This window comes from Gracilinanus agilis, chromosome 5 (assembly GCF_016433145.1).
Source record: "Gracilinanus agilis isolate LMUSP501 chromosome 5, AgileGrace, whole genome shotgun sequence".
Taxonomy (NCBI): Eukaryota; Metazoa; Chordata; class Mammalia; order Didelphimorphia; family Didelphidae; genus Gracilinanus; species Gracilinanus agilis.
This window is the reverse complement of record NC_058134.1, coordinates 187,949,299-187,961,503: the sequence shown is the minus strand read 5'-3', so window position 1 is coordinate 187,961,503 and position 12,205 is coordinate 187,949,299. Positions and strand designations below refer to the sequence as shown.

General features: G+C 32.5%; 1 protein-coding gene across 1 annotated transcript in view; it reads left to right on the top strand.

The window, feature by feature from the left end:
* Positions 1 to 12,205, top strand: part of PDE3A (phosphodiesterase 3A) — a 321,482-nt gene that overhangs the window by 251,184 nt on the left and 58,093 nt on the right. The window contains exon 6 of the mRNA XM_044678475.1: positions 11,358 to 11,577. Coding sequence (XP_044534410.1) covers positions 11,358 to 11,577 — 220 coding nt within the window. The remainder of the gene's footprint in view (positions 1 to 11,357; positions 11,578 to 12,205) is intronic.

Sequence of the window (12,205 nt, the reverse complement as noted above, 5' to 3'; positions counted from 1 at the left end):
CTAGGTACTGTAGTCCTTCCTCCTACTCCTGACCTTTTTCCTCCCTTCTGTGCTCCATAGTTGGAAGCCTACCACTTGGTACTAAACTATATATTTAACCAGATATTCTTAATTCCATGTCTTAGCCTCATCCTTAATACCTGCCTCTTAGGAAGATCACTCTAGAATAGGACAAAGCTTTATTTTAGGTATATACTTGATAATTTAGAGTGATAGTACTCTAACTCACCTGCTGGTGAGAGCCAACAACTTTTCCTCTGAGGCTGTCAGCCTGTTCTGAAGAACAAGTCCTGTTCTTCTCAAGAAGAACATAATACTAAAAACAACAATAACTAGTATTAATCAAACAACCAAAATACATACACATACACATACACACATATACCACATTTCAGGTAAGAAGCAACTACATTATAAGAGTAGATTTGGAATCAGAGAACCTGGGTTTGCATTTCTACTCTGCTCTTTAATAACTGTGTGTCCTTGGACAAGTGAATTTTTTCTTTTCTAAGCCTTACATATTTTGGCTTTAAAACGAAGGATTTAGATTAGATAATGTCTAAGGTTCTTTTCCCCTTCAGACTTTATAACCCTAAAAAGAATTTTAAAAGCATTCAATTCCTACTAGTTAAATAACACAAAATATTATGTTGTTCCTTGTGAAAAATTCCCTATGGGGCATGTCAATAATTGCTACATTTTTTAATATAAATTTTAATTTTTTTTATTTAGCCAATACTTCCCCCACTCTCTCTTCTCCTCTTCTCCCTTCCCAGGAACATCTCATGTAATAAGTAACAACAAAAGAGGAAAAATAAGCAAAATGAATTAATACATTAGAAAAGTTGGAAAATATGTGCGACATTCCATACCTATGGATATTTATCAACTGCATAGTAGTTGGGGAAGGATTGTCTTCTCCTATGCTTCTTTAGGGTCATGCATATTCTCTGTAATTTTGGAACATTCACTTCTGATTATTGTATGGTTGTTGTTTTTCTTTAGTTTCTATTGTTATCCTCATTCTGTCTACCGTTTTCTTGGCTTTACTTCTTTGTGTCATTTCATCAGTTCTTGTAAGTCTTTTCATGCTTCATTATTCATCACATTGTGTCAAAAATACTACATTATACTTTTGTAAAATAATTCGTTTGACTGTTTCTGAGTCAGTGAGCATCTACTTTGTTTCTAGTTCATTGCTGTCACTAAAACTATGTTATCAATTTTGGTTTTTATGGGGATTTTTTTCTTATTAATGACTATCCAAGTAATGGAATCTCTGGATTAAAGGATATTGTTATTGTCTTTCTTATTCAGTGATATCTTTGAGGCCCAATTTGGGGTTTTCTTGGCAAAGATACTGGAGGGATTTGTGATTTCCTTTTTCAGCTCATTTTACAGATGAGGAAACTGAGGCAAACACAATTAAGTGACTTGCCCAGGATCACACTGCTAATAAAGCCACATTTGAACACAATAAAGTAGAACTTTTTGACTCTAGGCCTGGTCCTCCATCCTTAGCTGCCATAGGACTAAAGACGATGAATGTTTTAATCATTGTCTTTTGGTACAATTCCAAATTGCTTTCCAAAATAGTTGTACTGAATCATAGATATACCAAAAATGTATTAATTTGCCCAATACTAGACTTTCTATTTTATTGGATGCTTTCCTTTGCTTTGCTATCTTTAAATTGTAAAAGTCATTTCACAAGATGCATTAATGTTTTAGGCATCTTACTAGATCCTTAAATTTAGTATTTTATCTAGAAGTTTCAATTTGTCAGTAATATTATGGAGATAATAATTTTTCTACTATACTTTAGAATTGATGGCTTCCAAAGTCATTTTGAACTATGAAAGTCTATGATTCTGGGAGTTAAAAAAAATCAATAGCTCATCTTTTGGCATACTTACAAATTCTTAAGTTTCCTTCTTAGTTCTAATTGTAAGGAAATTAATAGCAATTTTTCTCTAAGGACTCATGAACAGGATCTGTTGCCCTATTCTTCTCAACTTCAACTCTCTCTCTTCTAGAATTCTTCTTGGGAAAAGCTGGGTTCCCTCTTTAAAAAATAAACTGAATTGCTTGGTTGAAATAAATTTACAAATTAGGACAAATTAGATAGAAATTTATCACTGTGACATGGCCATATGAGATATGAAAATCTTAAACTGTATATTTTGGTTGTAGCCAAACAATCCTTGAGCTTTGTTCAGGTCATAAAATATAATTTAATTCTCTCTCCAAAATAATTTTCTTTATACTGAATATTTAAGGTAACCCACTTGTCTGCAAAATATTCCAATCCTGGACTAATGAGTTATCACAGTTACAAATGTTCCTTCTCTTACACATGTTATGGAAACCTTTGGGAATGTACACTTTTATGGGTGTAGGGAGATTCTCCATCCTCCCCTTGTTTTATCTAAGTATTCCATTTAATTAAATCTCTCTTTTTTGAATGAATAGGGCTTGGCCTAGTAAAGGTTTAGAAAACAGGGTAAGGGCTTCTGATCTGAGGTTTTGAAGAAAGGTCAACTAAAGTCTGACCTGCAACCTAGATTTAGCTTTCATAATCCCAAATTTGAGAGGAGCTGGGCCTATCTAAATAAACAAACAGGAAAAGGGAATAGATAAAGAGAAAGTTATGTATAATATTGGAATGAATACGGAAGCAAATAGAGCTGAACTAGAGATAATCTAAAGAGAAAAACAAGGAAAAACAAACCAGAGATAGAAAGTGGGCTTAAAGTCAAGAATAAAAACATTAATAGATAAAGGGAAAGTTTCCAGAGTGGGGAGGTACCCGGTCTGTTATTTTTACAAAGCAACTAAATGTTTGGCTGCTGTCTCAACCAATCTACATTAAGTGTTTTGACTATCTTACTCTTCAGGGAACTGCAACACAGTCTTGTTAGCTAGTCCCAAATGTTAGAGGAATTAAACAGAACTGCAGGAACTTGTTGATTAAAACATAGAGATAGTTGTTTTGGACATATATTTTCATTTCAGTTTTGCTCCTCTTGCATGCAAATCATTGACTATACTGCTTTGACATTATGTCATGGCACTTTTAAAAACTTCTGTAATTCCTATTTATCTCATATGCAGTAGTTATTTCCTGAACCCTTATAAATTGGTTCCACCAATTGGCAAAACTTACAACTATCTCCACTCCCCAAAGTTAAACTTAGTTTTCTTCATTAAAATGCTGAATTGTGAAATGACTTTTCAAAAGCTCAAGAAAAAAATTGCTATTTTAATTTGTCATTTTATTTCAAATTTTTTTTCAAAATTTTTCTCTTTTTATTTTTTTGGAAGGACCTGAGAGCTAACCAAGCCATTTTCCTGTGAAAATATAGCAGAAACTTTTATTTATCAGAACTTCTGGTTTCTTTCTTGTTCAATTAAACTTGGACTGAGAAAATTTTTACAGCACACACACACACACACACACACACTCACACACACACATACACACACAAATACAGATGGAGTTACTTAAATAATTTCCTCCAGAATTGTTTATCTTCTTTTGATTGCTCAAAGTTACTTGTATCATGACACACATTTTCTCATGCTCTCATAAATTAGGAATTAAGGGCTGTATTACTCAAAGGAGTTGGAATTTACTCTTTCTCTAGTTGCATTCTTTAAAATATTTTCATTATAAATATTTCATTGCAGGATACTTTGAATCATACAAATATATTTTATTGGCTATACTTTTTCACAAAGCTTGTTTTAAGTTGGCATAAGCATAGAATAAAGATAAAGATTGAGCCTGTGAATCTGTTGGCATAACTAATTCCCAAAAGGGAAAATTTCTTCTTTCAAAGAAGGTTGGAACCTTCCCTGAAAACTTAGTCTAAAAGAGCTGGCCAGAGCACTAAAAAGCTAAGTATTGTTCTGAGGAAGACATTGCTAATATTTGTTAGAGGCAGGACTTGAATTCTGATCTTCCCAGATTTAATGCCAGCACTCTAACCAGTATGCTCCATTGCAAATATAAAATTATATTTATACACTTAGATGGGTAGTACTTTTGGATCATAATACTTAAAAAGAACTTGGGATATCATATATAGTACATTTTCCAACCTCAAGTATAGCATACTTTTAGAGATAGGAATGGGGAACTAGACCTATGATTTCATTGATATTTGGGGCACCAAATAAGAAACTTATTCTAGCATGGTTGACACTTTCTTAGCATCAAGTGTCTAATTAGAGTGTTGTCTGGAACACCAATAATTTAAATAAGTTGTCTATGGTCATATAGACAATATGTTAGAAGAAAGATTTGAACAGAAGTCTTCCTGGAAATGAGGTATTAGGTGCAGGTCTTTATTTACTACCACATGATATCTCTTCAAAATTAAATCATCTGAAAAGAGAGAGAAATGTATCTTATTTTTGAAAGGTTGTGGTTTTTTTTCTTTTTTTTTGGTATAGCTTTTCTCTTTAAATCTAATTTCTAATGCTTAAAGGTTTACAGAGTGCTTTACAAATATTATTTCATTTTATCTTCACAACAACCCTTAGAGATAGGTGTTATTATTCCAATTTTACATTTGAAGAAACAGACAGCTATTAATATTAAGTGATTTACTCAGTATCACAAAGATATTAAAATGCCTGCATTTGAATTCTGGCCTTTCTGACTACCATATCAAATGCTTTTGTGCACTATTCTCTCTTAGCTATTATAGCTTGAAAGAATTCTTCCTACTCTTGAAGAATAATGTAAATAAATATGTTAATTTTAGAACTGGGTAGGTTTAGATCTTGCATTCCTCCTGCTTTCTAATTTGAATACTTAAAATGAAATACTGAGACAAAGTCAAGGTGCTTAATAATAGCAAAACACCATTCGGTAGTGCTCATAAAATACTTTTTTGGTACTTTGGACAAGTGAATTCATTCATCTGTATCTTAGTCTCCTTTTCCTACAAAATCAAAGTACTGTTTCTTTTCATGGTGTTGTCAGGATCAAAGTTTGTTAAAATGTTTGAAATATTCAGACAAATAGCACAACCAACAGACAGAGGAGCAAAGCTATTCCATCTGGCACAATATTTGTTTTAATTTTAGTCCTAGGAGGCAACTTTCTGGAGTCTTGAAGTCTGCTTATTTGTTTAAGTTTAGTTAATATACCAGCTCCAAGGACTGTAATAGACTTTGAAAAAATGTTATAAGAATTAGCAACATTTCTCTGAGGACATTAGCTGGCAACTACTAAAAATTAGTAATGATAAGATGACTGCAAATCCTAATTGACTTGAGAAAATACACCATATAAGAAGAGGACTAGAAAGCATTCTTTCAGGTTATGAAGTTTAGTCTTGTCAAAGGTGGCACGAAGTCACTTTCCAAAACAACAAATTAATCGCCAGATATTTAGGAAATTAGTTGAGGCTATGCATAAAGTTTAAAAAACTGAAGGGGTGCAGCATTTGAGATGACATTGTTCTAATTTAGCCCTTTGCTTAGCAATTTCTGGACAAATTTCTATTAAACTGGAATAGAAAGATAAATATTTTCCTGGAAATCTGATGTCTCTGTCTGAATAAATATGACCCACTGTTTTTAGAAATACTCCCTGCCTTAGAAATCTGGACTGTTGTGGTGGTGGAGGTGGTTCATTCATTCATTTCAACAATTCCAGACTCTGTGACCCCGTTTGCAGTTTCCTTGGCAAAGGTACTAGAGTGGTTTCCCATTTCCTTCTCTAGCTCATTTTACATATTAGGAAATGGAGGTAAACAATGTTAAGGGACTTGCCCAGGGTCACACAGCTAGGAAGTATCTGAGACTAAATTTTAATTCAGGAAATTGAGTCTTTCTGAATCTAGACACAGCCCTCTACCTACTGCACCAGCTAGTTATTACAGAGCACCTAAAGAGAAGATAACTAAAAAATTCATTACCTTGATTTGAAATCATATAGAAGTAAATACAAATTGTCTTATAATTCATGTTCTGAATTTTAAAATTAATATTCAATAACTAAATATTTCATTCTTATAAAGTTTTATTAATAATAAACTAACAAAAAATACTAGCTAAAGGTTACTAACCAGCCAGCTCCCAAGAGCAAAAGAAAGAAAGAGGGAGGAGTTACAGCCAACTATATAACAATAACATGACCATGCAAACGTGAAGGTTCAGGAGAGATTAAAGGGAATTTGGGGAAATACTAAGGGACTTATAGGGGATGCAGTCCAAGGTTCAAAATCTCCATTTATACAATGTGAATACTAAAGAACAATATAAAATGTGTAAAGGCATAAAAGAAATATAAATAGGCAGAGAACCAGAAGCTAGTAGACTTTGACTGAGGTCTCTTCCATTTATTTAATATATGATTTGATCCAGTCTGAGTCTCAGTTGCCTCAACCAAACAGAAATAGTGTTTTATTGTTATTATATACTAGGAGAGTAATGGACCAGATGATCTCTTGAAGTCCCTTTTCATTCTCTGATTCTATGTTCAGTGAGAGATGAGTAAAGAATAATTCAAGGAGGTTGCTCTTAGTCCTAATTATTTAATAAATTAGATAAGAGAACATAATCCTTTAGATTCTCAGGCTTCACTCAATTCTTAAAAAAGGAGCTAAAAGGATCATATATTCTTTTTTGTCTTTTAAGACCAGATAAAGGAAACAAGCTAGTACAAGCCCATTTTCCTTTTCATGGGATCAGAAAACAAAAGTGAGAGAAGCAAAACATACGAGTAAGCTGACATATCGTTGATCAGAATTTTATTTTAATCCAGATGTTTTTAACCACATAATATACTTTACTAGATACACCATTTAAGTTCTAATATTTCCACTGAAAAATTAAAATCCAAGCCCCATCACTTTTAATTTTTATTCATAGCATTTATTTTCTTTAGCTTCATATTTTTTCATTCAATAACAAAACTTAGATGAATATTTTTGTTATTTTCTATATTTTTTATTTTTTAAGATCTATAAGTCTACTTCACATTCTTAAATAACATTTTAGTATGTAAAGTTTGAATAAGCCACTTTCCTAATTCTGAACTTCTTAATTTAGGGTCTGTGAAATTTTTTGTTCTTTTTCAGTATTTTATATTTTAATTTTCTTTGAAATTTCAGGTTTTTTGTCTTCACTTTTATATTTCAATGTAATTTTTTTCCTTTTGTGGAAGGAACAATATTCTATACTTGCCTCTATTCAAGTTAGGCTAGTTTTTACTTAAAAGGCAGTAAGACAATTTAAGATGTGATTGTTCGTGCTGTTGATATTATTTCCTGGTCAGCTGAATAGAAAGTAAGTCACAAAGAACTCCAGATGCTCTCTGATATTTGGCTATAACAAAACTGTGGACAACTCAGATAAGGGAACTTTGCTAAACTGAATCAGCTTCAAGTGTTCTCTATTTGTATCCTTATTGAATGTCCCTCTACAAAGGTTCAGTAAATCTTTTGTTTAACATTGAATGACCAGTACTGAACAACCAAAGACAAAGAAGGCAAATGTATGTTGGAAAATATGGCACAGGTTTGATCAATAAAGGAGCCCAAATCTTTGAAGTTGTCTCATATTTCTAAATAATTTTCAATATAGAAGAAAATTTCAAAAGAGAATTGGAAGCTTCTGAATATGAGTGCAGAATGTCACAAAAATGAAGCTATCTTAATAAGACAAGAAACAACTGGTTTCTTATGTCTTGAATGATTTTTTAAAAGCATTTATTGAGCATTTACTATGGCCAAAGACAGTGCTAAGTGCTAGGGAAACAAAGCAAGCCAGTCCCTACACCTAAAGAACTTCATTTTCTAATTGAGTGGAGAAAATATCTATAGGAAACTTCTGCTGGAGAGCAGATGGAAAGTCTTGGTTGTACTTGAGTTGCAGGAACAGATTTTAGAGAAGACTTAAACATCCTTGGGAAGCTTCAAATGATCAGATGGATTTGGAGTATGTAGTAGCAAGGCAAATAGGAGGATCTGGGAAGATGAAGATCATATAATTACATCATCACAGAAATGATTAGAGAGGCCTGTTTGTAGTTGGTGACTCCTTAAGCCTTCAGATGGTGAAAACAACCATGTACCCCATTAGGACAGTAGTGCACTTAGACTTAAGACATTACCTTTGAGAAGGAGAAAATGCACCCAGTGGTTATTATAGTGGAGAGAGTGGTCTGGATTCCTTTTCATGGTGGCAAATAATGATGGGAAGGTGGGGGCAACATACAGTTTTAGTAAGGGGAAAGAATGATTTGGCAGGAAGGTTGGGAAATGAAGGATTCCCTGCAGTGCCTGCTTTTTCCGGGTCCTCCAATACCAGCTGAAAGCCACATCAAAAAGAGCTGATGCCATCAGTCTCTTGCCTCGTGAAAAAAGAAGTCAAAGTCAACATCCAATTATTTTTTAAAAGTTTAAAAATGAGCACATAATATAAATCATTACCACAGTTTCAACCTTAGCAATCTAAAAAGCTCTCCATGTCAAAAAGAAAACGGGAATAAAGTATAGATGTTGACATTGATAACCTCTATTTCCTGTATAAGTTCAACTAGTATAAAGCAGTCAACCCATCAAGGAATGCAGAGGTACTCTGAAAACACTTTGTGCCAACAAATACTTCATCTTCTTTCCAAGTGGAAGGATGTGGCATCCAAGGGTAATACAAGATTAAGATACACACTAATTTGTTAGACATTATGTTGAAGGATGGCAGAAGATTACAAGCCGTATCACCTCATAAAAGATTGAAAAGCACTAGAAACCAAAATAAGTCTTTCTAAAGCTTGGCATGAGACACAACTGTGCCCACATCATTTCAATGTATTCATAGGTGAAACTGGCAGGAAAATAACAAATCAGTATTAAATAGAACAAAGTTGTCATAATTTTTATATCAGTCTTTTTTCATTATTAGTGACAGCGGAAACTACCACATTTGGACCCTTCAGTCTCTGCTGTGTTATGAAGTAGAAATGTTACTTAAAAAGATGAAATTGAGGAAAGCAGCTAGACCAGTTAAAGTACATATCTAGCAAGTTTATACTAAAGCCAACAGAGCCTTGGAAACATTTGGGAATCAGTCAGCTCCTTAATATGTACTCAAGATACACAGAAAGACAGAAAATATAGTCCATACTCTGTAGGAGCCCATGGTCTAAAGAGAGAGAAAGAACATAAATGAGAGAGGGTAGGGTGGAGGAAGAGAGTAAAAAAATGAGTTATTTCAAAGAAAAGAAACTAAGATTAAGGAGGACTAGAAAAGATTTCTTGCAGAAAATGGGAGCATTTTAACTGATGTCTTTCAATGAGGAAAATTGCCTTCCTCTAAAGGCAAATAAAGAAAACATCAATAACTACTTGCCTGTATATGTAATTTCCCATCTTCATAAAGTCTTTGTGAGAATGATCTATGTGTATTTTCAGGATATATTTTTAAAAAAAGATTATTGTAGTACGCAGACTTTTGTAAATGATTCTCTACAGGTACTAAACCTTGATGATAACATCATTGACTGAAAGGTATGGAAATATAAAATATTATTGAATTTATTCTATACCTTGCTGAGTATATATATATATATAACACATATATAAGGGGAAATATACATATATGTATATGTATATTTCCCCTTTTGAACTATTTCTGTGAGAGTGAGTTTCAAACATTGACTACTCCTTTTCTCCCATTTTCCTATAAAAGCTTTTCTTGGACACATGTGTTACATGAGAAAAATCTCCCCATTCTACCTCTCCCTTCTCCTAATACCTCTCTTTCTCACATGTAAACTTTTTTGGAAATCATTCCAACAGGATTGACTCATATCCTTTCCCTCTGTGTATGTAGACTCCTTCTAACTGTCATAATAATGAAAATGTTATTAGGAGATACATGTTATCAATTTCTCACTTAGGAAAAGCAAAAGTATTAAATGTATTCTTTTTAGACCACAATACAATAAAAGTCTATTCAATAAAGGACCATGAAAAAGCAGATAATATTATTTGGAAACCAAATAATCTAATCACAAAGAATAAAATGGTAAAAGAACAAATCATAGAAATAATGAATAATTTCATTAAAGAGAATGACAACGATGTGACAACATACCAGGATTTATGATATAGCAAATGCAGTATTTGGGGGAAATTTCTATTTATGGTTACATCAATAAAAGAAAGAAAGATCAGATCAAATAATTGGGTATGCATCTGAAAAAAGAAAACATTAAAAATCACATTAAAATAAAAACTCAAAAAAATCTTAATTTAGCATGAAATTGGAAATCTTGAAAATCAAAGAAGAAATTAATAAAACTGAAAGTAAGAAAACCATTGGATTCACAAATAAAATAAATAAAAATAGGATCTGGTATTATAAAAAATAAAATAGATAAGCTACTGGTGAATTTTATTTTTAAATTGAAAGAAGAAAACCAAATTATCAGTATCAAAAATGAAAAGGGCGAATTCACCACCAATGAAGAGGAAATTATAGCATTTATTTTGAGATGTTTTGCTCAATTATGTGCCAATAAATCTTATAATCTAAGTAAAGTGGAAGAATATTTACAAAAAATATATAGACATTGCCCAGATCAACCGAAGAAAAATACTTATATAATTTAATCATAACACCATCTTGGAAAAATTAATTTAAAAATCCCTGAAAAAAACCCACGAGCAGATGGGAATCATCAAACAATCTGGTACTGGCTAAGAAATAGAGTGGTAGATGAATGGAACAGATTAAGTACATAATACACAATAGTAAATGACCATACTAACCTATTATTTAATAATAATATGGTAAAGATGATCAACTGTGAAAGACTTAGGGTTTTTTTATGATTTAAAACAGTATGTACCTGTTTAATGCCAATTGTTCAGTGAATCTAAGTAATTTAATCTAAGTAATCTGAGTAATAATACTTAATGAATCTAGGTAATTTCAACCTTTGAAATTACCTAAAAAAAAATTTTCTAAGAGAAGGAAAAAAATCCTATTTCTTAGAGTGTGATGACAAGAAAAAGCAAAAAGAGGAGAGACATTGAATGTTCTAAAGTTCTATTATATGCTCTGGTCATGTAAGTCTTACACTCTGGAAGTCTTTTTTAATGCAACCATCCTGATTTCAGGCAGGACATGTTTTATGTGTTAGATTGAGAGTAGGTAATATCTGAGAGCAGATTCGAATTCATTATCCAACAGAACCTTGAATGTTTTATCAGTTAGTGACCTACTAGGATTCATTATATTCTGGTAATTATTATATCAAAGTTGATTTTGGATTTTGAATTTTGAATCATCATAAAGTTCTATAAGTGAAATGACTCTTATTTTATTTTCAGGTGTTCTAGCTAAAATTTCACCTCTTTCATCCCCAAGTCCTTCGCCTATTCAGGGAAGCCCAGTCAATAGTCCAATCAGCAAAATCTCTGCAATGCAATTTCCAGAATCTACTGAAGTAACTCCCAAACAAGGCTTAAGCTCTCACAGAATCCTAACATATACACAGAGTGCACCAGACCTTTCTCCACAGATCTTCACCCCACCTGTTATATGTACCAGGTAAGATTACTTAGTATGTCCCAGAATATTATTTTACTTTTTAAACTTCATTGAAACCCTTTTTACTGTAAGAATGAGTGAATATCCCTGAGCTCTAGGCAACTCTATGACCATGAGCTTCAGAGAAAGTACCAACTTGAATCATTACATGGAGGTTCCTTGTCCATGAGTTAGTTAGTTATAACAATAAAATAAATATGTAGTTCCTTTTCCTTTCATGTAAAAAATTAGACCATTGCTAGCATAGATAGACAGTATAGTTATTATTTTAAAGAAAATAAAAATAGCAGATTTCATATGATCCTTTAAAGTTTACAAGGTAGCTATTTGCATACATTGTTTCATTTGCTTTTTAGAATTTGACACTATTTTAAATGAAATATGAAAAATAATTGAGAATGAGGTCATTCTTAAAGTCCATGATTATGTAAGAGGGACAGATATCCCTTTGGACATTATAACAGCAATTATTGTCCTTTCCTTGACCTCAGATTTCCATACTGGTAGTAGGCCTTACAATGAAGTGTTTTTAGACTTTTTTAGTCTCTTTTCTTTTTTCTCTTCCTTTATCCTTTCTCCCTTCCTTCTTTCCTCCTTTCCTTCCTTCCTTCCTTCCTTCCTTCCTTCC